Source organism: Leptonychotes weddellii, chromosome 6 (genome assembly GCF_054177405.1).
Source record: "Leptonychotes weddellii isolate Sample4059 chromosome 6, ASM5417740v2, whole genome shotgun sequence".
Taxonomy (NCBI): Eukaryota; Metazoa; Chordata; class Mammalia; order Carnivora; family Phocidae; genus Leptonychotes; species Leptonychotes weddellii.
This window is the reverse complement of record NC_138374.1, coordinates 50159372-50182583: the sequence shown is the minus strand read 5'-3', so window position 1 is coordinate 50182583 and position 23212 is coordinate 50159372. Positions and strand designations below refer to the sequence as shown.

Sequence of the window (23212 nt, the reverse complement as noted above, 5' to 3'; positions counted from 1 at the left end):
GGATGTGGTCTCGGAGCAGAAACAAAGGACATTAGGGGAAAACTGGGGAGATCTGAAACAAACATGGGCTTTCATTAATAATAACGTGTCCTGTTGGTTCAGTCCTGTGACAAATGTACCACGGTCATGGCAGGTGTTAATCATAGGGGAAGCAGGGCGTGGGGCCCTTGGAAACTCTCTGGACTCGGCTTGCAGCTTTTCTAGAAATCTAAATCTATTCTAAAATCAAAAGTATACTAATTAGAAAGGAAAGAAGGGATAGTACTTCCTTCCGGGCAGGTCGCTGGGAGGGTGCGGGGAGGTGGGCAGGAGCCGTGGCTGTATCAGCCCCTCCTTCGGTGGCAGTTCATGTCCTCTCCTACTTGAGCAGGGGGTGGGCTTGGGACCTCGGGGTCGTGCTTGCCCAGCACGGCCCCTCCCTGTCTGGAACCTGCCTGCACCTGGCTGACCAGGCAGGTGGACATGCTGCCTCAGAGCTCCTCGGGAGCCATGCTCCCTAGCAGTATGGGAACCCAGGGCTGGCCAGGGACCATTCTGCGCTGGACCCTGTCTCTGCACGGACAAGGAGAAGCCCATCTTGACCTGGTCCAGAAGGGAAGGCTGCCATTTGCCCTCCCATGGGCTCCCCAGGGGCCTAGCTCTCCCCTCCAGCCCTAGACAGAGGCCCAGGCATTTCTGCTGTAACCCAGAGTCTGACCCTCCCTTTGGACAGGAAAACAGATGCAGAGCTCCCACCCCAATAGACCCTCCTTTCCTTCTTCCTGCTCCCTGGGCTTGACTCCAAAGCCAGCCCCCTGCCAGGAGGCCTGCCCATGCAGGGTTACAGGAGAACAGGGAAGGGGCTCTTGCAACTACTGCCTGCCTGGCCATGTTGCTCTTTACTGGATGTGGAAACCCACTTTCTCCTCTCCCAGGCCAGAGGAAGCCCCACTCCAGCCGGCCCTGCCACAGGGGCTGGTTCTGGAAAGCAGCTGGGCATAGTGGCTAAGAGTCACAAAGATCTGAGTTTAAATCTCAGCCCTCCCACTTTCCAGCTGGGTGGCCCTGGGTGAGTTACTCAGCCTCTCTGAGCCCTGGCTTTCTCACCTGTGAAATGGGAACAATTCCTCTCTCCATAAGGTTGATGTGAGGTTGTATGCAAGCCCTCAGCATGTGCCTGGCACATAGTAGGTGTTCAGTGAACAGCAGCTCTTCCTCCAACCCTAGTGGTTTCTAGCTTCTGCTCCATTATCGTGTAGTTTCTCCCTTCTTCTGTTTTGTCTCCCCATGGCCAGAGAGTCCTGACCTTTGCTTGTTTTTCTAGTACATACCCAGTGGCCGTCCCAAGCCAATACGTGACATGGAACCCTAACCTGGGGATCTTGGCAAATGACATTGAACTTGGCTGAGGTGGGGAAGCAAGGAGACCAGACACGGTGTTCTTTTCTGCCCTGTGGGTGTGTCTGGCGGCTGTCACGCTGGGGCCCACACCCACGGGAAGCGATTCCTGCTCTGCCCAGAGCTGGCGCACTGGCCTGCCTTCTGCCGTTTGGGAGGCAGCCGTGGAGGGCAGAGGCCGACAGAGCTGGTTCTGGAGAGCACAGCCAGACCAGAGCCTGTCAGGGAGCCGCCTGTGGGTGTGTTCCAGAGGTCCTGGGCCTCTCAGGTAGCAGCGCCTCCTGGCTGTGGTTCCGCCCCCGGCTCACGGTTGTGGCTGGGACCCATGTGCCAGGCGGCATCCGCGGTTCTGGGTGGACATGGCAGCCCTGCCCAGCCACCTCCTTGGCCTGCGCAAGCGGTCAGGACAGCTTCAGCGGAATCCAAGCCCTAAGGTCCTACTCAAGGGCTAGGGCTGATCAGGGTGTGTGCAAGGGAGCATGCCAGGGCCCCAGAGATGGACCAGACCAGGGGATGTGGAATGGCAGGGCCAACCCCACCTTTTTTTTTTTTAATGAGGGAATAAGGTTGTAAAATAGAATTACTTTATTTTTATCACTCTTATGTAGTATAAGAAAAGACTAGACTATCGCTCACGCCTCAGAACTATTCATCCACTCTTGTGCCTTAGGCCATCTTTTGGGGATCACTTTCCATCTTCCTTTGCTACAGACCCTTTGAAGGGGTCTGTATAACTGTCTCAGGTTCTGTTTCCTTGATAATGTCTGTTGAAAATCTACTCCTAACCAGATGGCCCTTCCTTGGCAAGTGGCCCCGTCCTCTCTCTTCTTGCCACCCGGAAGTCATGTGACTGACGTGAGCATGGGGAGAAGTCTCCCAGAGACTGTGGCCACCGTCTCACCCCAGGAACGGAGCAGCTATGCTCAATGGGACTTTCAGAGAGAGACTGGAGGCCAGTGGGGGAAGCAGACAGGCAGGTTGAGTGGGGTTCATGACACCCAGAACTTTCTAACAGGCTAGCACATGCATGCATTGGGGAGTGTGTGAGCAGGGGCTGGGAAGAAACTCCCCATCCTGGGTGGGGCTTGCCTCAGCTGCCCGGATTACCACTGGCCTCGGGGCTCTCTTGATGGCTCCAGGATTCCTGCTTTTCTCTCCCCTGCACAGAACCTCTGCCCATCTCCTCCAAAGGTCCCATGACTTTCTTGGGCGAGGCTCATTCTGGGTTCTCCAGCAAGCCCTCCCTGACCCTTCTGGCCTATGTATACCCCATCTCCTTTACCCCCAACTCCTGGGGTCTGGGTCCACCAGTCACCTGAAGCATTTGGTTGCTAGATTATTTCAGAGTGCTGTGCTGTGCTGAGCAAGGTCTCTCTGGATGGAGAGACCTTGTCTCTGTCCCTTTCTGCTTGCTCAGTATTACATTTAGGCCAGTCACCCAGGAGTGGGAGGTGGCATCAGGAGGCCCCACTCAGTCCCCACCAGTGTTGGACACTTGGGCTCTCATTCTACCTCCTGTTCTGAGGGGTGGCAGCCTCCTCCCCAATCCCACCGTGAGGACCTCCCAGTGTCCTGCGCTGGAGATGCCAGCCATGGGAGCAGGAGTCGCTGGAGGCTTCGATGGGTGGGTTTGGCCTGCTGAGTGTGGAGACAGCAATAAAGGATATGGCCAGATTCTGGCAGCAATCTTCCTGGCCCACTCTGGAGAGAGACAGAGCAGGAAGACAATGGCCCTGGGAATTTCCAGATGCCCAGGGGCTCTGCACATACCTCTACCCAAGCATTCCAGTGACTGCTCTCTTTTCCTGCCCCGGGGGCAACCGGTGGGTTTATATGTGTCCATGTGGGGCGCAGATGTGACTGTGTAGAGCATGCCTTGCTTAGCACCCCATCTTTGGTCTGCGTGCTTACAGGGCACATCAGGGGGTCTGAGACACCTGCCACACCCCATGTAGAAGGAAGGCCACATTCTGAGTTGGAGGGGCTGAGATGTGAAGGTTATGTAAGAGTTATCCTGCAGCAGGTTGATGATTATTTCAGCAGAAGAGCAAAGAATTCATAGGTTGGAATTCTGTTAGGGAGAAAATGCGTGTGTGGCCGATTGGCCCCCCACCATGGAGCACCCCTTCCACCACACGGTTCTCTTAGGATAAGTCGGGGCACATAGGTTGAGAAGGACGTCATCTCCTTCCACATTTGGGCACTCTGCCCCCGTGATGTGTGCTGGGGAGTGGAGGAGTGTGGAAGGAAGTGCCTCCGCCCATTGGATTTCCCGTCATTCCCGGTGCTGGGGTGTTGGGGGGCCTGCTGTTTCGCAGCAGGCGCTGGTCTTTGGTCTCTGTTGGGTCCACACATGGGTGCCAGGTCGGCCCCGGCGGAAGGAAGCCTGACACAGGATGCTCTGAAGTCCACGTGCTCCCGAGTTGGGGTAGCTTCCCGTTCCGGGGGAGCCGGTGGGGGCTCTATGGCGCACACAGCTTCGGCTGCCAGGCTCTGTGGCCATAGCCTGCTCTGTGTTTGGCCGGCCCGGGAACAGGCCTCCAGTCGCCTCCTGGCTTTCCCCTCCCTGTGGGACCCTCACATATAGCCTTGGCAGCTCTGTTCCTCTCCATTGGGTAGACAGCAGTCCCTTTGTGGGTTGTCGGCTGGTTACTTTGCTCATAGGCTGCAGGGCATGGAGAGATGGAAGCAGGGAGAACAGGGCCATGTATGAAACGCCCTCCAGGTCCTGGGAAGACGTGCGGCCAGGAGTCAGAGGCTGGGATCCACTTCTGCCTCTCTGGTGTGTGGCCCACTCATTGTTCCCAGATGCGGAGTTGGCATGAGATGTCCATGTGCCAGCCCTATGGCGGCCATTATGATCCGCATTCTGTAGGGACAGAAACAGAGGTCCTAAGGAGTTGCCTGGTGTGCCCTGAGCCACCCAGAATCCAGGGCAGAGGTGGGATTTGAACCTGGGACTCTGGCCCCAGTAGCTGCATTGCTTTACCAGTGCTGTGTGCTGACGCTGACTTGCTAAGCAAGTCACTCCTCTCTGGGGTTACGTTCAATGAGGCGATTAGTTACATAAGTCGTGGCCCATCACACACAGACATTGGAGATGATGCTTTTAAATATGCGGAATACTGTTTCACAAAACAAACAACATTATAAACAGTATATTCAGTATGATTACTGTTTTGTAAAATGAGCCCACGCACGTATGCACACACACGCACACACGGCAAAAAGCACGGTAACTGGTTATCCTACATCTATCTGGCAGACGGTCGATTTTCTTCTTCCACCTTTTTTGTACTTTTCAAAGTTTATAGGGTGAAATGTTTTATATTCAGAAAAAAAAGTTAGTTAAAAAAGCTGGAATTGTTCAAGGGGCATCCTCAGGAGATGGACACTCAGGGGAGAGTGAGCTCCCTGTCCTTCGGGGTGGACAGGCTGAGGCTTGTCCATCTGTCATGGACACTGTTCCTGGGTGTCCTGATTAGAGGAATGGGGAGGACAGCATTCTTTGGTGGACTGTGCCTGGCACGGCCCCCCGGGTCCCTGGACCTATGGAAGAAGGGAGTTTCCCAATGCCATGCTCCTCAAACTTGACCATGGCTGAGAATCCCTGGAGATTGTGGTCACATTGCAGACTCTGACTTGGGAGGTGGGCCCGAGACTCTGCATTTCTAAGACCCTCGTGTACTTTCCTTTGGATTTGCCCTGGAAAAGTTCCCCGGGCACTGCAAAGCAGACGATTCCGGTGGCAATTGGAGAGGTACACACAGGGACATGAGGATGAGCGACCTGGACTGGGTGACACTTGTGGAAGGACTCTTTCCAGCTGTGGAAAGATGAGTTTTTGTCAGAGGGCTGAGTTTGAGGCCGGGGCCCCCTCACACTTGGCTTCATGGAGAGAGTGCACAGGTGGAACCAGGAGGGCCAGGATTTTAATCCCAGCTCTGCAGCTCCTTAGCTGCGTGTCCTTGGGAAGGCCATTTTGCCTCTCTCTGCCTCAGTTTCTTCATCAGTACAGTAGGGATAAGAAGGCTGCCTGCTAAGGCCATAGTGAGGATGAATTGGGATAACATGGATCAGGAACCTGGCTCAGGATCTGCTCTGTGGTAGGCTCTTAACACATGCTTGCTTCCCCTAAAATTGCATGCTCCCTTCTCCTGGCAGGTGGATGAGATTTACCATGATGAGTCCCTGGGGGCCCACATAAACATCGCGCTGGTCCGCTTGATCATGGTCGGCTACCGACAGGTAACCCCCTCTTGCCAATAGGCAGGGTTTGGAGGGAGAAGTGGTGTGGGGCCGATGCATCGGACTGGCTGTGGGGTGGAGAGCCATTGGTCAGTGTCTAGGAAGCATTTTGTTTCCAGAATCAGAACCCTGAGACCATTAGAATTGAGGCTTCAGGGGCATTTGGGGATGTTACGCAGGGACTGAGGGATTCCCTCCAAACTTATAAGCAGACAGTCCTACAGCCTTACAACTGGAGATCCCTCTTCCTGAGGAACCGATGTGGAGATGGGCTCAGAGTGGGGCAGTGACCGAGCCAAGTCCTGCTTTGCTTGGATGCTGGGGCCCTGAGCTTTGCAATCTTAGACTGGTCTCTTATTCTCCCCCAAATGGGGGTAGCAACAGAACTTTCCTCCAGGGGCTATCGTGAGGATAAAATGAGACCGTGAACATAAAGCCTAGAAGAAGTACTCAGCACAACACCTGTCTTGCAAGTCAGTTGAGGGATGAAAGAGAATGTGTGTTGAGTTCTCAGCAGACAGGTGTCCTGGCACACTCCCTAAAGTGGGAGAGGGCTGTGCACCAGCAGTTGGAGTCAGGGCTACTCGGGGACAGTCCGTGCAGTCCCACGGGCCTCAGTGTCCTCCGCCGGTGGGAGGGGAGCGATGGGTGCCCCCTGCAGTCTGGGGACTCTGGTGATCGCCCCTCTGTTGATGCTCTTGGCCCCCGCAGTCTCTGAGCCTGATCGAGCGTGGGAACCCCTCTCGCAGCCTGGAGCAGGTGTGTCGCTGGGCGTACTCTCAGCAGCGCCAGGATCCCAGCCACGCAGAGCACCATGACCACGTGGTCTTCCTCACCCGGCAGGACTTCGGGCCCTCAGGTACGCCAGGTGCTGTCTTAGCTGTGGCCAGGTGTGTGCAGCTGCAGGGCAGAGGCTCAGGCTCGGGGCCGGGCTCTCTGGAGCCACCCCAAGGCGGTTTGAGGGACCAGGTTCCCTGTCAACAGAGAGAGTCCTGGGACTCTGGAGATAGGACCTGGCCGGACAGGTGGGCAAGCTTGGGGGACCAGGGGAAGTGAATGGGTCCCCATTCTGGTCCCTGCGGTCTTGGTTGAGCCTGCCAGTGGCTGGGAATGGCGTGTGTTTGTTGACTGACCAACTGACTGGCTGGCTGGAGGGACATGGCATGGAAGTCGGGTGTGCACAGGCTTGGGGTATCTGGAAATCTTACTGTTTTGATCAGAGGAGGGGGTGACAGAGGCATGGAAGCTGTAGGCCCTGAAGGGAGGGCCTACAGCTTCCATGCTGTAGGATGTGGGAGCATTTGGCTCAGGTTGCTCTGCTATTGGGAGGGGGACAGACTTTGCAAAGATCCTCCTTCCTCCAGACACCCTCTGACAGTGACCACGTCAGCATGTCCCTACAGTGGCTGGCTGTGCACAGACCTCGCGGAGTCCTGCCTCACCTTCCTGTGACCTCTGTCTGCCCTCTCTCCCTCTCCCCGGCAGGGTATGCACCTGTCACTGGCATGTGCCACCCCCTGAGAAGCTGTACCCTCAACCACGAGGACGGCTTCTCCTCAGCCTTTGTGGTGGCCCACGAGACTGGCCATGTGTAAGTGTGCGTAAGCGGCGCCGGGAGGGCCTGCTGCGCTGGGAGCTCCGAGGAGTTCTGCGGGTGTGGGTGGCTTAATCCCAGATCGGGCTCCCACCCCCCCCATCCTGGGAGATGCCAGAGGAGCTGCCCATGCAGTGTGCCCAGCCGTGATGGGGAGGGAGCCCCAGGGCCCAGATGGCAATTCTGGGCCTGCCTTGGGTCCAGCCCCCACATCCCAGGGCCATGGAGGACCAGATGTGGCCCTGCCTTTGGGCAGGTAGATGCCGTGTCCCATCATAGGCAGTGGTCTGTTCTCTGGATGGCCTCTATCCCTCATCCCATCCACAACTTGAGGCCCTCCCAAGAGCCGTTCCAGCCCAAACGGCTGCTGCAGCGCTGGCCTGAGCCCATCGTAAACAGGCGCTCATAGGCTCAGGCCTCGGGCCAGGCTGGCAGCCGGCTTGCTTGGTCTCTGGACCTGGATTTTGTTTAGAGCATATCCATTCATTCATTCAACCAGTATTTCTTGAGCACTCACTGTGCACCAGGCCCTGTGGTAGGAATGGACTGTAGTGGAGAATAGGCCAGAGAAGCTACATTCCGGGAGAAAGCAAATATGCCACTGTCATCCAGGTTGTCCTTTGGTAACGCGCACATGTTACAGTCATGCCTGCCGGCCTCGTCCCCCCACTGGGCAGAACTGAGGGACACACTCCCGGCCCCTCCCCTGCAGGTGAAGGACCTGGGAAGGAGAGGGGTGGGCCAGCCCGGAGGGGGTCTGGCACCTGCTGTCTGCCGTGCCCCTCTCCACACCAGCCCTATCTGCCCAGGAGGCCCCTGTGGACTCCATGCAAGCTCCACCCCTCGCTGGGGCCCCAGCTCCCTCCTGACTGGCACGCGGGGAACCTCAAGAGTCCCTTCCTTTCCCGGAAGCCCATGGTGCCTCATATTTTAGAGCTGGGGGTTTGTCCTCCTGTGTGTGGGAGGCGGGGGGGGGGGGGCGGCGCTCCACTCTTCATGTAGCAGAGGCTCTCCCTGGGGAGAGACAAGGACAGCCTTAGAGGTCCACGTGTCTGTCTGGTGGTCAAGGCCAGACGCAGCCACCTGGGAGTATTTGAGAATTTAGAGCCTCTGGGCTTTGGCATTCAGTACGAATGATACAAAACAGACTTTACAATTTAAACTATCGCTATGGTAGGTGTGTACCACGCACAAAGCTCTGTGCTCAGTTCTGCAGGGTCTTGGAAAAGCTTAAAAGCTGGCATGCAGATACTCAGGAAATGAGGTTGAACTGAGCCAAATGAGTGAGACCTGGTCCTTGCACTTGCAGGCCTTGGGCCTGGTGCTGCGAGTCGTTAATGGTGGGACAGGTGGCCCCTGCTGTGGGAGGTCAGCCCTTGGGAGTCGTGACCAGGGAGGGTGTATGGGGAGGAGTGGGGCTTGAGTGGGCCTTGGAACCCCTGAGGATGTGGGTGGAGTTTGAGGAGAGGGCAGGAGGGCAGAATGAGTCCAGCCCCATTGGGGAGCAGGGTGGGGCCTCAGCTTCCATCCAGAGGGGTGGGCCTCCCCTCTGCATGGTGGGGAAACTGAGGCCAGGAGTAACAGTCTGAAGCCTGGTCAGGGCATGCTCTCCTACTGCCTTCACAGGGACCGGCTCCCTAGCGTGACTCGGGGCTCCCTTCTGTACCCCACCCCCACCCTCTAGGCTCGGCATGGAGCATGATGGTCAGGGGAACGGCTGTGCGGACGAGACCAGCCTGGGCAGCGTCATGGCGCCCCTGGTGCAGGCTGCCTTCCACCGTTTCCACTGGTCGCGCTGCAGCAAAGTGGAGCTCAGCCGCTACCTCCCGTAGGTTGCCTCCACTCTGGGCTGGGGACAGGGGAGCACACAGCCTGCCACTCCATCTCCCCCGCCCCCCAGCCATCTCCGTCCCAGGACCACCCTGCCCCCAACATGCGCTCCATTCCCAGCCTTGCTGCTCAGCTCCTGGGCCTCCAGGGACATTGAGGCCGAGGACAAGCTTTAGACCCTGGAGCTCAAGGCAAAGAATGGGGGCAGAGTGGATTTGGGTGGGGCAGGTGGGGGCAGAGAGACTGTCACTAACCTCATGCGGCAGCTGGCCAGGGCCCCCAGTACGTCCTGTGTGGCAGGCTGCCTTTCCTTCCCTCAGTGCAGTGAGCCCTCTGATTGTTCTGGAACGGGCCCTTCCTCCCTGGAAGACACAGCGAGCACCTAGCAGAGGGCAGCAGGGGCTGAGTCCTGCAGGCCGCCTTTGCTCCCTAAAGCCCCGCCTCCAGGACAGGAGGGCGTGGGAATTCCTGCCTCGGCCTGGCTCACTTCCTTGTCTCCACCGGCAGCTCCTACGACTGCCTCCTCGATGACCCCTTTGCGCCTGCCTGGCCCCGGCCCCCGGAGCTGCCGGGCATTGACTACTCAATGGACGAGCAATGCCGCTTTGACTTCGGCTCCGGATACCACACCTGCTCTGCGGTAAGTTCCCACCGGCCTCTGCCTGCTGGGGTGCCAGGGCCTTGTCCTCCTGTGACCCCGGCTGGGCCTCCGCAGAGCACCTCCCTCCCAGCTGGCCAGGTGGCCTGGTGATGGGCCCACGGGCTTGGTGCTACCTGCCGTGGGGGGATGCAGGGTGACCAGGGCCCGGCCCTGCCGCCTTCTACTACATACCTGCCCTACCCAGTCCCACGCTCGGAGGCAGGTTTGTGCAGTGGCTGGAGGATGCTTTAGTCCTGGGAAAGATGGGACAGAGTAGAACAGAGAGGGCAGGTGGCTGATGGGGTCCTGGCTGGGTGGGTTACTGGGGAACTTACCTGCCGGGCAGCCCCTCTGTCACATCAGGGGCTGGGCTCTGGCCTCCTGGACTAATAGTTGTCTCCATCTACTCTGCGGGGTTTGAGAGGATGTTTTGGGCTGATTTGTCACCCTAGGGAAAATCTCCTGTGTCCCCACATAATCTCTCTCCAGGGGGTCAATTGCATGCTCTCTCCTCCCCACCCCATGCCTAGGAGATAGATACAGGGAGCATAGCCCTTCCTTACCCTGCAGAACAGGGCAGGAGAGAGCCTGGCACTGGGGAGCCCCCCAGGAGAGAACCAGACAGCCGCTGATCAGGGCCTTGGCAGAGGCTCACATCCTGCAGGACCAGGAGCCCCTTCTCGCTGCTCAGGCCACATGGGGACACATGGTCTCTGAGCTAGGCGGGGAGAAACAGCCTGGGATGTGGAATTTCAGTGCCCAAGGGCTGTATCTGTAGGACGCTGGTCTGGCTGGCAGGGGATCATAGGAGAGAACAATCTGGGCTCTCCTGGACAACATGAAACAGGAGGTCACCAACATCTGGCACAGCCTGGTGAGACCAGAGGCGGGTGGGAGTCCTGGCCTCGTCTGGGTGTCTTGGGGTCTGGGCCAGACCGGCAGCCCTTTGAAGGCCCTGATGTGCACTGGGCTCAAGGGGCTTGGCAGGCCCAAGCGTCCCCGGAGCCTCAAACCCTAGTCCCTGCCCAGTGGCACGGCGGCTTCTTCAGAGGCAGGGAGGGAGGCCTGGGAGGCAACAAGGGGAGTGTGGGCTGTGGCCTGCCCCTTCTCGGTTCCCCCGCCGGAGAGAGTCGGGGGTCCCTGGAGGCCATTAAAGTGGGGTCCAGTTTGAGGGCGTGGACCTGCCTGCGTCCCTCCCCGTGTTCTGGCCCCAGCGCCCACCACAGCCCTCCCCTCTCTCCGCCACTGCTCTTTGCCCCCCGGACGACTTGGAACCTGAGTGCGTGACCGCTCTCCCCTGCCCGCGCAGTTCCAGACCTTTGAACCCTGTAAGCAGCTGTGGTGCAGCCACCCCGACAACCCGTACTTCTGCAAGACCAAGAAGGGGCCCCCCCTGGACGGGACCGAGTGTGCACCTGGCCAGGTACCTGGGGCCTGGGGCTGCGGCAGGACTGTGTGGGTCCCCGGGAGCCCCCGTCCCCCAGGCGTGGGTGTGCAGATGGCATGCATGGAGCCCCTCCATGAACTCCTATGTTCACACCCTCCCTCCCACACCACAGTGTGCAGAGCTTGGCATTCTCTTCCAGCCCTTCCGGCAGGAAGGCTTACTTCCATTTTACAGATGAGAAGAATGAGGCCCAGGCAGGCAGGCGAAGGAACTTGGGGAGTCAAAGAAGGGGGGGAGGGAAGACTCCAGGTGTCCTGCTTGCCCTCCCTGGCCCACCACGCAATTTCTCCCACACACGTGTTGCCTCCCCTGCCCCAGACCCAGCCTTTCACATATGTGCGGGCATGTGTTTGCCCCCTTGAGTGTGTGTGTGTGTATGTGTGTCAGGGCTTCATTTGTCCTGGGGGTCTCATGGCTGGGTCTGAGAGCCCTGACCTGGGGTCTGAAACCCACCTCTGCTCTATCGCTGGCCCTGAGCCTGATCTCTGTGGTGCCTGTAGGCCACTCGTGGCACTTCTCTGGGTCCTGCTGACCCCTGATCAAGTGGCCTCTCCACTCCTCAGGTGGTTCTGACGTCACGTGAGAGCAAAGGGCAGAAGCAGGGCGTTGAGAGAGGCTCTAGGCTTACTCAGCATCAGCTGGGAGCCCAGCCACGGGACGCCCCCCTCCAGCCTGCCCTCTGCCCTCTGCCCTCACCAGGCTCCACCCACCCAGCACATATGTGTGTGTGGGGGGGCGGGGGGGTCTGCCCCTTCACAGATGGCTGGGGCTTCCCGTGGCTTTGCACGGGCCCAGTGGGCTCTGCGCCTGGTGGGCTCTTATCCTGGAGACTCGGTATACCTGCTCCAGGTGTTTCCAGAGTTCCAGGAACTTCCGTCACCATTTCACGTGACAGTTAATCCATGACTCTCAGTTTTGGCTGCATATTGGAACCATCTGGGGAGCTTTCCGAGTCCCCACCCCCCAGGGCAGGGAGTGACTGCAGATGGGCATGAGAGATCTCTTTGGGGTGATGGAAATGTTCTAAAATTGGATGTGGTGACAGTTGCACAAGGCTGTAAATTGTGAAAACTCACTGACTTGTGCACTCGACCGGAGCGATTTTTATGATACAGAAAGTATCTGCCACGTCTTTAAAAAATCCCGACCCCTAGAGATCCTGACTCAGTTGGTCTGGGGTGGAGTGAAGGCATCTGGCGTTTTAAAAGTTCCCCAGGTGACTCCAAGGCTGAGAACCACGCAGCTTTCTCTTGAAAAAGACCCAGGGAGCTTTGCTGTCCTTCTCACTTGTTGCCCTGCAGGAGAAGGGAAGCGAGTTGCTTTGGTTGAGCCCGCCTTTATGCCTGGCCTCAAGCTAGGGCCTTTGTAGATGTTCTTGCTTTCAGTTCTTAGAACAGTTCCATTTAACAGGTGAGCACACTGAGGCTCAGCAAGGGGAAGTTGTGCCAAAGTCACACACAGCTTCTAATGGCTGAGCAGGGATTCAAACCCAGGCCTCTTAGACTCGATTCAAATATTCCCTCCATTTGTGCATGGGTAGACCTCCCGGTGGGTCTGGCTTGCCTCCCACAAACACACCTGCCTGTGTGGCCCCTGCAAGGGGATTTTTAGGTACAGAGTCAAGATTGCCTCTAGATAGCATGGAAAGATTGTGTCTTCTATTCCCGATCAGTTCTTTTTTTCTCCAGGAGTGTTAAGCCAACTAACTGCAGTTATTATCGTCATTGATAATACTGTCTGCCATTTTTGGAGGGCTGTGCGTGCCAGGCATGATCTCCTTCAAGGCTCCCAGCAGACCTGTGGGCAGGTGCTGTTAGGCACACTGTTCACTGGAGGGATAGGCTCAGAAAGGGGAACCCTTTGCTGAAGGTCCACTCGGCTCATGGTAGGGGTGGGATTCTGTGCAACTCTGAGGCTCGTGCTCTTAATGTCCTTTGCTCTGGGCTCACCTGTGGTGCCCCCAGCCACGTGCACCATGGGGCACTCTCCCTAGCAGGCTGGGTGGCCCCAGGGTAACTTCATTCCGTCTGCTCCATCCCAGTGGTGCTTCAAAGGTCACTGCATCTGGAAGTCGTTGGAGCAGACTTACGGCCAGGATGGAGGCTGGAGCTCCTGGACCAAGTTCGGGTCATGTTCACGGTCATGTGGGGGCGGGGTTCAATCCCGCAGCCGGAGCTGTGACAATCCCCTGTGAGTGCTCTTGGCTGAGGTGGGCAGGGCAGGGGACCCCCTGCCCCCAGGCCTGAGGGGCTGGGAGAGGAAGGCACGTGGGGAGAGGTGAGGGCAGGACACTAGAGAGAAGGACCCCTGCAGGTGGTTTGTATTCTATTGGTGAGGACCCAGAATTGTTGGGGTGGGGTGGGGCTGGGCCTGATGTCTCCCATCGGGTGTGGCATCTGAGAATCGGTCTGAACCAGTGATTCTCAAACTCTCGTGTATGGAAGATTCTGAGTGGGCCTAGGACCCTGATCCTCTGGCTAAGCTTTGAGAAGACACTGATCTAAATGCTCAGTAGCCATGTTTGCTTTCTTGCCATATGAAACAAAACTTCCACTGATTTTCCTTCACTTACCTCTTTCTGTCATCAAATCCTGCCTTTCACTGCCCCACCCAAATTCCAGGAGTCTGGGGGAGCAGTCTGTGTCTCCCCCTTTTATTCCCTCTGTGGGGATCCCTCCCATGGTTTTGGAACTTCCGAGTGCCAGCTGGCTCTGGCCTCCCTGTCCCAGGCTGAAGCCACCCGGTCGGAACAGGCTCGGGCTAGATGGAGGCCGGCCAGGGGCGGCCGTGTGGGTCAGCAGGCTCCAGGAACCAGGGGTGCCCAGCCTCCGCAGAATAGCAGTGCCCTTGGATGCTGTGGCTTGGTAGTGGCCATCCGCCCTCGCATCCTCAGGAGGGATCCTTCGTCCTCTGCTGTTTACCTCCGGGGATGGGAGGCTCACTACTGCCTGTCGCAGCCTGATCCCGTGTCCACTGGCTGTGCTGACCTTTTATAAATATGAGCCCAAATGAACTGCCCTGTAACTGCCACCTGTTGGGGGTATGAAAGCCCGGGTTGGAGAAAGGCCCTGTGAGGCCCACTCTGAGTAAACTACCTTCCAATCTAGATGGATGGTTATCCCCTTGATCAAAGCTGCCATCTAGCAAACTCCTCTATAATCCTAACTCTTTGTGTTGTATGAGGCTTAAGTGACATAATATGGGTACTCTCAGCACTATGCCCAGCCCAGATTAAGCGCTAATAAATGGCAGCTGCTGTTATGATAATTGGTACAGTGTATCCAGCACTCTCTCATGCCAGGTGGGATGGGGGGGATGCTGAGCACTTCCGTGCACACACCCATGTGATGCCGCTAGCTCTGGGAGCACAGTACCAGGAACCTATGCTTGGAAACTTTGCATCGATAATCCTACCCAATCCTCTTCATGTAATGGAGAAGAGAATACAGATGGCTTTAAATACCTTTTCTTATTTATTCTCAACAGACACACCAGGAGGCAGGTAAGAGAAGAGGTATCCCAGTCCCACCGTTAAAGAGGAAATTAAGGCTCAATAAGGCTAGGTGACTCAGCCGAGATTTGCAAAGGCGGGACTTGGGGTTAGACCTAGCACAGCCTTCTCGTTCCAGATCCAGATCTCTCTTTACCACTCCTTACTTTATTATGAGGTGAAGTGGAAGTGGACGCAAATCGGAATTGTGGAGGCACGTTTTGAGCGCCTACTGTCTGCCAGGCCCTGTGCGATGGTTGAAAACATATACAAAGACGAATAAGACTGGTTTCTCTTCCAGCCCAGTGGGAGAGCATTAGTCATCCCTGTCCCCGCCATCCACCCCCCTGCCCTGTTTCTCAGCTCTCCTCCTCCCCGCATAGTGGGACAGGTGGCATGTGCCCAAGGGGTGGAGTAAGAGGAATCTGGAAGGACTCTGACCACAGCAGCCCCCACTGGGTGGGGGGGGGTCCCTCTCTAGTTTATAAGTTAGAAGAGCCTCTTTATGTTCCTCTCAAAGGCTGAGCTGCCATGGGTGGCCATGTGGGAAGCCTGGCCCTCCCAGCCTTCCGGCAAAGTCACCCTGTCCCTCTGTGCCTGCCACAGCCCAGCCTACGGAGGCCGCCTGTGTTCAGGGCCCGAGTTCCAGTACCAGATATGCAATAGCGAGGAGTGCCCGGGGCCCTACGAGGACTTCCGGGCCCAGCAGTGTGCCAAGCGCAACTCCTACTACATCCACCGGAATGCCAAGCACAGCTGGCTCCCCTACGAGCCTGAAGACGGTGAGTGGCTCCCCGCCCCCTGCCATGTCCCTGGGCGTCTGCTGGGTCCATGTCTTCCCAGGTGCGTCTCCCATGCCTGGGGCCACCAGTGGAGGTAGAGGGACAGTTGGGGCACCAAAAGGGACATGCAGTGGGCAGGCTTGCCATACACCTCTGTGCGGGCCCTTGTCTTGTGTGCCTTGGGGCCAACGGACCTCATGAAAGCCATCCCTGATTTATGTATTTATGCTGACGGTTTTCTGGCAGGGAAACCACCTAGAATCAGGGGCCCTTCACCCAGAGGTGCCGTTGGGGTGGGCAGCAGTGTTGGCTGTTGGGTTGGTGCCTCTCGCCCGGGCCCGAACCTGTACGGGAAGGCCCTCTACAAGTGCGCGCACCCTGGCTTTGCGTAACCACCATCCCGAGAGGCTCTGTCCTATCACATCCCATATTTTTAGGTTTTACTGACGGTGCTACTGTTATAGCAGGTAATGAAGAGGATTTAAAAGGCAGGCAGGTGAGAGCCTCTGGGATCCTGATACTGACTCCCTCCAGGCTGCTCTGGGACAGACACAGGCCCCAGGACTCATGCAGAGGAACTGAATTTTGGGACCAAGTGTCAGTGCCAGGACCTGTGTGCTTTGGAGCCTTTCCACTGACGGCTCTCTTAGCAGCAGAGAGATGCCAGTGAAGGGCTGGGGTTCGAGGCGTCTTAGAGCCTTCAGGCTGGAGGGGCCCCTCACGGTCCTCTGTGTCCACTCCCCCTGCCAGCCTCTCTATGGTCCTTTGATGGACAGATGTTCAACCCCTACCCTGCAGCCCTCAGCCTCAGATGGCACCTACTAGAATGGCCTTTCCTCTCCTGAGCCCAGGGCCTCCTCTTTGGAGCCCTGGTTCCAAAGGATTAACTGCAAGACCCTTGGTTGTTCAGCTCGTATTTAGAATGACAATCTTCAGGTTGGAAGGGACCTCAGAGGCCTGTCCATTGCCCAGCAGGGCACAGACCTCTCCGGAACATGATGACAGAGACTGTTTTCCCTCTGCTTTGAATTCCTCCCACCCTAGGGAGTTTGCCACCCCGTTGCCACTATGGGCTGGCTTCCATGGCTGTCCACAGAGCTGTCTGCCTGGGGCGTACTGGTCATTGTCCCCAAACCCTTTGGGAGGGTTAGAGTCTCCTATCCCTCTCCCGCTGGCCCAGGTCCCGCCAGGAATCTGGCTCCTGTGCATGAAATCTAAAGTGGTATTGGATGCTATGGTTCTGGACTTGAGCTCTGAGTACTGGGGCAAGATGCATCCTGGGAGCCCATGGACCAGGAGCAAGGAGCCAGATGGTTCCTTAAAAATTTGGCTGAGGGGGGTGGCTTGCTTTGAAAGCCTTGCAGATCCACTCAGATCCAAATAAGCCCCTGTAGGGAGGGGCTTCAAGGCCCCTGGGGCATTTGGACTTTGGATTTTCCCAGGAGTTTTCGACAAATTCCAGAAAGTTATCTAGCCCCAACTTCCTTTTTCCTAAGAAACGTAGCAAATGTTTATATGTTCTCTGGAACCTTCTTTTTAGCACATCAATGGCCCAGATAGGGAAGAGAACAATCAAATGTTAGAATTAGAAAGGATCTCCTGTCCTCTCTCACTGCAGCTTCATTTGGCAAACCCAAACCCAGATCCCTGTTCTGCCTTACCTTCACACAGCCTTCTAATGTTTACAAACATGTGAAGATACACCATCATACATGTGACTGGGGAAGTGTATGGAGAGGTCAGTGTAGGAATCAAGCCAGACTGCCTGGCTTAGGATCCTGGCTCTTCTACTTAGTGTGTGTGTGGCCTTGAGCAAGTTTCTTAACCTCTCTGGTCCTTGGTCTCCTCCTCTGCAATGCTAGAACTTACTTCCTTATGGTATTGAAAAATTTAATTGAGTTCATTCACAAAAAACATTTGAAATTTTACATCCAGAGTGTGTAGGGGCACCTGGCTGGCTCGGTCGGTAGAGCATGTGACTCTTGATCTCAGGATTGTGAGTTTAAGCCCCACATTAGGCGTGGAGCCTACTTAAAAAAAAAGGAAAAAAAGAAAAAGAAAAAAAAAGCGTGTAAAGGTTTTGGAAGTATCTGGCACTTAGTAAGCATTCACTAAGTGTTGGCTTATTATTGTTATTACTATTATTTTATCACTTGATTTTCTTTAACATCCTATGTGGCATTTTATTGGTCAGGGATAAGGAACTGAGGCTCAGAGAGGTCTGATAATTTGCCCAGGGTCACTAGGCTAATAAGTGACACAGCAGGGATTTTAAGCCCCAGCTCCACCCCCAGAGCTCCCCCCAGCACCCAGAGCTGGTCCAGGAGCTTCCTGCTCTGAACGGGCGCTGCTCTCCTCCTGGGCCAGCCCACATTCTCTGAGCACGGCTGGGAATTCAGCATGGTCTCTTTGTCCACAGATGCCCAGAAGTGTGAGCTGATCTGCCAGTCGGAGGACACAGGGGACGTGGTCTTCATGAACCAGGTGGTCCACGACGGGACACGCTGCAGCTACCGGGACCCATACAGCGTCTGTGCCCGCGGCGAGTGTGTGGTAGGTCCCCTGCTCTGGGCCCCCCACCTTCTGCCTTCGCCAGGGAGACTGGAGGCTGCACTGCTTGCCCCTCTTTCTGTTCCCTGGGGAGACCAGCGTCTCCTTGCCTGCTCCACCCGTGACACCCTTGGTCCTCAGCATAATCCCAGGTTGCTAGAAAGGGGTTATTACCCAGCCCCATTCAAGGGAAGAGGAGTGGCCAGGTTTAAGACCTGTCCATGTCACATGGAGAGTTTGTGGCAGAGACCTGTCCAGGAGTGCCTCTTGGTCTATGGTCACCTTGTGGGGCCTGGGGACCAGGGAGGGAGTCAGGGGCTGCCGGCCTGGGGATGGTAACGGGGGGCATGGGAGCCTTCTCCTGCTGAGCTCCCCTTCTGGCCTCAGCCTGTTGGCTGTGACAAGGAGGTGGGATCCATGAAGGCAGATGACAAGTGCGGGGTCTGTGGCGGCGACAACTCTCACTGCAGGACTGTGAAGGGGACACTGGGCAAGGCCTCCAAGCAGGCAGGTGAGCAGCCTCGCGCTGGGGAGATGACCAGGAGTGGCTGGGGTTCTGGCCTGGCCAGGGGTCCCTTGAGCCTGAGTCCCTTGGGCGGGCCCTCCTTCCTCTGCTGGGCCACAGTGCGGGGTGGGGTGGGGGGCGGTGGGGGGAGGCACCTGGAACCTGCCTCTACACCTTCCCATGAGGCCCTAGGCGGCGGAGTCAGAAGCCACAGCTGGCCACCTCTCCTTCCAGTGTGTGCTGCCTGCGTTTGGGCCCAGGAGCCTGGAAGCATTTTCCTGCCGGCCAGTGTGCTGTGATAGGAGCTCACCCATCTCTTTGGCCCAGGGACTGATAGGGGGAGTGAGAGCTCAGATAGGTCTGAAGAGGTAGCCCAGACTGGACTGGAATGTTTTTTCTCCTCCCTCTCTCCCTTTTTTGGTAAACTTGTGGCGCCTCCTGCTTTGAACTCCTAGTACCTTGAGTTCCTTGACTTCCCTCCCACCTTCAGTCTGGCCACACTTGGCTGATGAAAAGGGCCAGGTATTAGTCCTTTACACTCTAGGATAAATTAGATCCATTTCCCCTTTGGGAGTGTCACAGCTTTGCCTCGCCTCTCCTTTTGGGGGCAAGGTTGTTGGCTTTAAGAGAGGTTTGTTTCCAGGTTTGGGATTGGGAGGGCCATGGTGACAGAGACTGTTTTCCCTCTGCTTTGAATTCCTCCCACCCTAGGGAGTTTGCCACCCCGTTGCCACTATGGGCTGGCTTCCATGGCTGTCCACAGAGCTGTCTGCCTGGGGCGTACTGGTCATTGTCCCCAAACCCTTTGGGAGGGTTAGAGTCTCCTATCCCTCTCCCGCTGGCCCAGGTCCCGCCAGGAATCTGGCTCCTGTGCATGAAATCTAAAGTGGTATTGGATGCTATGGTTCTGGACTTGAGCTCTGAGTACTGGGGCAAGATGCATCCTGGGAGCCCATGGACCAGGAGCAAGGAGCCAGATGCAATGTCCCTTACAGTATGAGAAGAAAGGGGGAGAGGACATCAGAAGAGAAAAGGAGGCTCAAGAAAGTGGGGAATAATAGTAACTAATGTGCATGCGTGCTTACCCCCCACCCCCACCCCACGCAGCCCTTAGACTTGATAGAGCATTTAAACAATAGCATCTCATTTGACCCTCTCAGCACCTTGTGGACAAGGGCCCGTTCCTATTTTACAGATGAGGAAACAGGTTCTTGGGGATGTGCTAGGGGCCAGGGGGCATGGGTGATGGGGTCTGCTGGGCAGACGGGCCACCAGTTCAAGATGCTTCACGGATCCTTCTCTGTGGCAGGAACTCTCAAACTGGTACAGATCCCAGCAGGTGCCAGGCACATCCAGATTGAGGAGCTGGAGAAGGTCCCCCACCGCATTGGTGAGTGCTGGGGAGCTGGGAGAGGGGCTGCCAGGCCCTCGGGCTTGCCCTCAGCTGTGGGAAAGCCAGGAGGGCAGAGGAGAGAGTCTAATGCAGGGGAGATTTCACATATTCGAATAATGGCAGGGAACCCTTAATTTTTTTTTTTTTTGCTTATGTTGAATAGACAACCTGTTCCATGGTTCAAATTTCACAAGATGTGAGAGGGGATCTAGCAAAGATTTTCCTCCCATCTCTGCCCTGCAGGAGCTGTTTGTTTCCCCAGGGGCAGCCACTGTTGATTAATCGTGCATACCTCTTAAAGGAAAACGATTTTCATAGAATGTATCAGCCACCTTTTGCTGTGTAACATACCATCCCAAAACTTTATGGTTTTAAGCAAGTGTTTGTATTAGCTTATGGTTCTGTGGGCCATCAGTTTGGGTTGGGCTCAGCTCTTGCTGCTTCTTTTCCTCTGCCTGGACTCACTCATGCAAAGGCAACATCTGGTGGGTCCGTTAGATGCCGGTTGGTACTGGTGGTCAGCTGGGGTGATGGGGGTGACAGGGCCATGTCCCCAGCTGGCTAGCCTGGGATTATGCACATGGTGTCTGTCACATGGTCCTCAGTGGGGGCAAGAGCAGGCAAGCCCCAGCGTGCAAGCACTTGCCAGGTCTCTGCTTGTGTCATGCTTTGTAATGTCCCATTGGCCCAAGCAAGTCTCATGGCCAAGCCCAGACTCAGGGGGTAGAAACCGACAATCTCTTGGTGGGAAGTATGTTAGAGTCACAGTTCAAGGAGGTGTGAACACTGGAATAGGAGGAATTTGTAGCCATTTTTGCAGTCTGCCACATGGACCCTTAAATTATTCTTATTATAATGACACTTAAACACAATCACTAAATCACCCCTTAAAATAGTTATACAACTATAAAACCAAGAGAGATTAAAAATGAGGGCCCCGAGGGGCGCCTGGGTGGCTCAGTTGGTTAAGCGACTGCCTTCGGCTCAGGTCATGATCCTGGAGTCCCTGGATCGAGTCCCGCATCGGGCTCCCTGCTCGGCAGGGAGTCTGCTTCTCCCTCTGACCCTCCTCACTCTCATGTGCTCTCTCTCATTCTCTCTCTCTCAAATAAATAAATAAAATCTTAAAAAAAAAAAAAATGAGGGCCCCAAAATAAATGGACAAAATTCAAATTGAGAACATTAATGTAATGGGAGAGATTTTTGTGTTCATTTGTTTGCTGTGTTCTGTTTGTGCTGAAACTAAGTTGGTAGTTAAAAAAATAAATGTGTCCAGGGGTGCCTGGGTGGCTCAGTCAGTTAAGTGACTGCCTTTGGCTCGGGTCATGATCCCAGGGTCCTGGGATTGAGCCCCACATCGGGCTCCCTGCTCAGCGGGGGGCTTGCTTCTGCCTCTGCTCCTCCCCCTGCCTGTGCTCTCCTGCTCTCTCTCTGTCAAATAAATAAATAAAATCTTAAAAAAAAATGAATGCCTCCAGAACAGGCAAATCAAGAGAGACAAGAGGGCAGGTTCATGGTGCTCGGGCTGGCCTGTGGGAGGGGATGGGAGTGGCTGCAAATGGGGGTGATGAAGTGTCTTCAGGAATCGGATAGTGGTCCAATAATCACTGAAGTCCACACTTTAAAAGGCTGAGTGTGTGGTATGTGAATTACATGTCAATTGAAACCACATAAGCGTGGTTTGGAGCAGGGTCTCAATGAGCAAGCAGGGAAGGTTGCTGTCCCGACGTTGGGTAGTGGCTGGGGTCTCCCACACTTGTCTGTGTTCAGACCCCTCACAGAGGGCATGTGTGCCATGATGTTGCTGGGCCTCAGCATATCCCAGAGGCCCCTCTTACCTGTTATGCCCACATGGTCACACTGCTTGTCACCAACTCTTCCTAAACACGAACACAAAACCTAACATCTCTGGGCAGGCTCGTATATTACAAAAATGCTGATAGTCATGTTTTTAGGTTATCATCAAAATAATAGAAAATATTTTAAAGTGTCCTGGGGAACTTGCACCCCCTGGGGAATACATCTACACTGACACAGTTGTGATCGAGCCTTAACCTGCTCTGGAAGGCACCTGAGAGGGTGTAGTGCAAATGGGCAAGAGGCACAAGGAGCAGCTGAGGCCCACAGTGTCTCATGGGCCCTCTGTGTTCCCCGATTCACCCACACAGTGAGCCAGTCTGGGCCGGGATCTCCTGTCTGCCAGCCCCATGCCCTTGCCCCCCACACCGCTCTGCACGGGGGAGTATGAGTTTGGAGGGCTTGGCTTGGCCAACTCCCTGCCCACTTGCCTGTCTGGCTCCGGGGTATTTTGCCGGAACAGGGGCCAAGAGGGGAACGGGGCAAGGAGAGGAGACTCATTTACTCCAAGAAGAGGGTGGAGCTTGCAGACACACCTCCGGCTCCACCCCCCCCCAGATGATTCCATAATACTAGCAGCCCCTTGGGCCTCCTCGGCCCACCCCTTCCCGGCCCCCCATGCCCTGCCTGCCCAAGTCTCCTCCTCCATCCTCCGGAGGTGAGGAGGGCTCCATGGAGGCTGCATGTGGGCTTCTGTAGGGGTCCGGGCAGAAGCTCCCAAAACCCAGGGCAGGTTCAGCACAGGGACACTTGCCTGTGTGTTTACTGGGTGAGTTCCCTGGCAGGCTAGAGCTCCACAGGGTTGGGCAGGCAGGGGAGTGGAACTGAAACCTGATGTCAGCATGCATCGTGTGATTACGCACGTGTGAGGTCCACAGCGTGCCCTCAGTGAAAACATGCAAGGTGTGTACATGTGAGTGAATGTGCATGCGTGTGTGCGTGCGCCTGCCTGTCAGGGTACGTGCTCTCCGGAGAAGTCCAGGACAGGTAGCGGTGTTGGCGGTGAAGGCCAAGGCCCTGCCCAAACTCATTAGACTCTCCTGGAATCTGGGGACGTGGATTCTTTGAAAGGAAATGAGGGGAAGAGAATCGGGCTGTTACTGTGTGCCCTGTGCTGGGCCTTGAGCTGGGACTTTTCACTCATTACCTCCATTGGCCTCGTGATGATCCGTGGAAGCTCCTCTCTGGCCATGGAAGGCCTAGATGGCATCTCTCAGGAGGAGACTGTCTCATCTGCATTGGAAATGTGTTGTGTAGCATAGCCACCCTCATGAATGATCTCAGCTGGATCTTCTGGATAATTCGCTCCAGCTTCTCCATCAGCACTTGATGCCTTTCCTTGCATTTCTTTGTTATGGAGATGGCTTGAGAACCAACCTCTCCTAGCTTCCAACTTTTCTTCTCCGGCTTCCTCCCCTCTCTCAGCCCTGAAGAATTGAAGGGCTTTGGCTTAAGGGAACGTCGTGGCTGGTTTGATCTTGCATTCAGACCACTTTCCC

The 23212-nt window shown here is 56.0% G+C and overlaps 1 protein-coding gene across 5 annotated transcripts in view; it reads left to right on the top strand.

Annotated features, from left to right (window-relative positions):
* ADAMTS14 (ADAM metallopeptidase with thrombospondin type 1 motif 14) overlaps nucleotides 1-23212 on the top strand; it is a 73965-nt gene that overhangs the window by 36792 nt on the left and 13961 nt on the right. For 3 of the 5 annotated variants that reach the window (XR_014146303.1, XM_081824097.1, XM_081824101.1), the window contains exons 5-15: nucleotides 5542-5625; nucleotides 6337-6493; nucleotides 7111-7216; nucleotides 8904-9047; nucleotides 9557-9689; nucleotides 10999-11112; nucleotides 13178-13326; nucleotides 15233-15408; nucleotides 17828-17961; nucleotides 18346-18469; nucleotides 19773-19853. Coding sequence is in view for 4 of the 5 variants with exons in the window: in XM_081824097.1 (XP_081680223.1) it covers nucleotides 5542-5625; nucleotides 6337-6493; nucleotides 7111-7216; nucleotides 8904-9047; nucleotides 9557-9689; nucleotides 10999-11112; nucleotides 13178-13326; nucleotides 15233-15408; nucleotides 17828-17961; nucleotides 18346-18469; nucleotides 19773-19853 (1402 nt within the window). In the remaining variant the exon portion in view is untranslated. The remainder of the gene's footprint in view (nucleotides 1-5541; nucleotides 5626-6336; nucleotides 6494-7110; nucleotides 7217-8903; nucleotides 9048-9556; nucleotides 9690-10998; nucleotides 11113-13177; nucleotides 13327-15232; nucleotides 15409-17827; nucleotides 17962-18345; nucleotides 18470-19772; nucleotides 19854-23212) is intronic. The other 2 variants (XM_081824098.1, XM_081824099.1) reach the window with 2 other exon arrangements.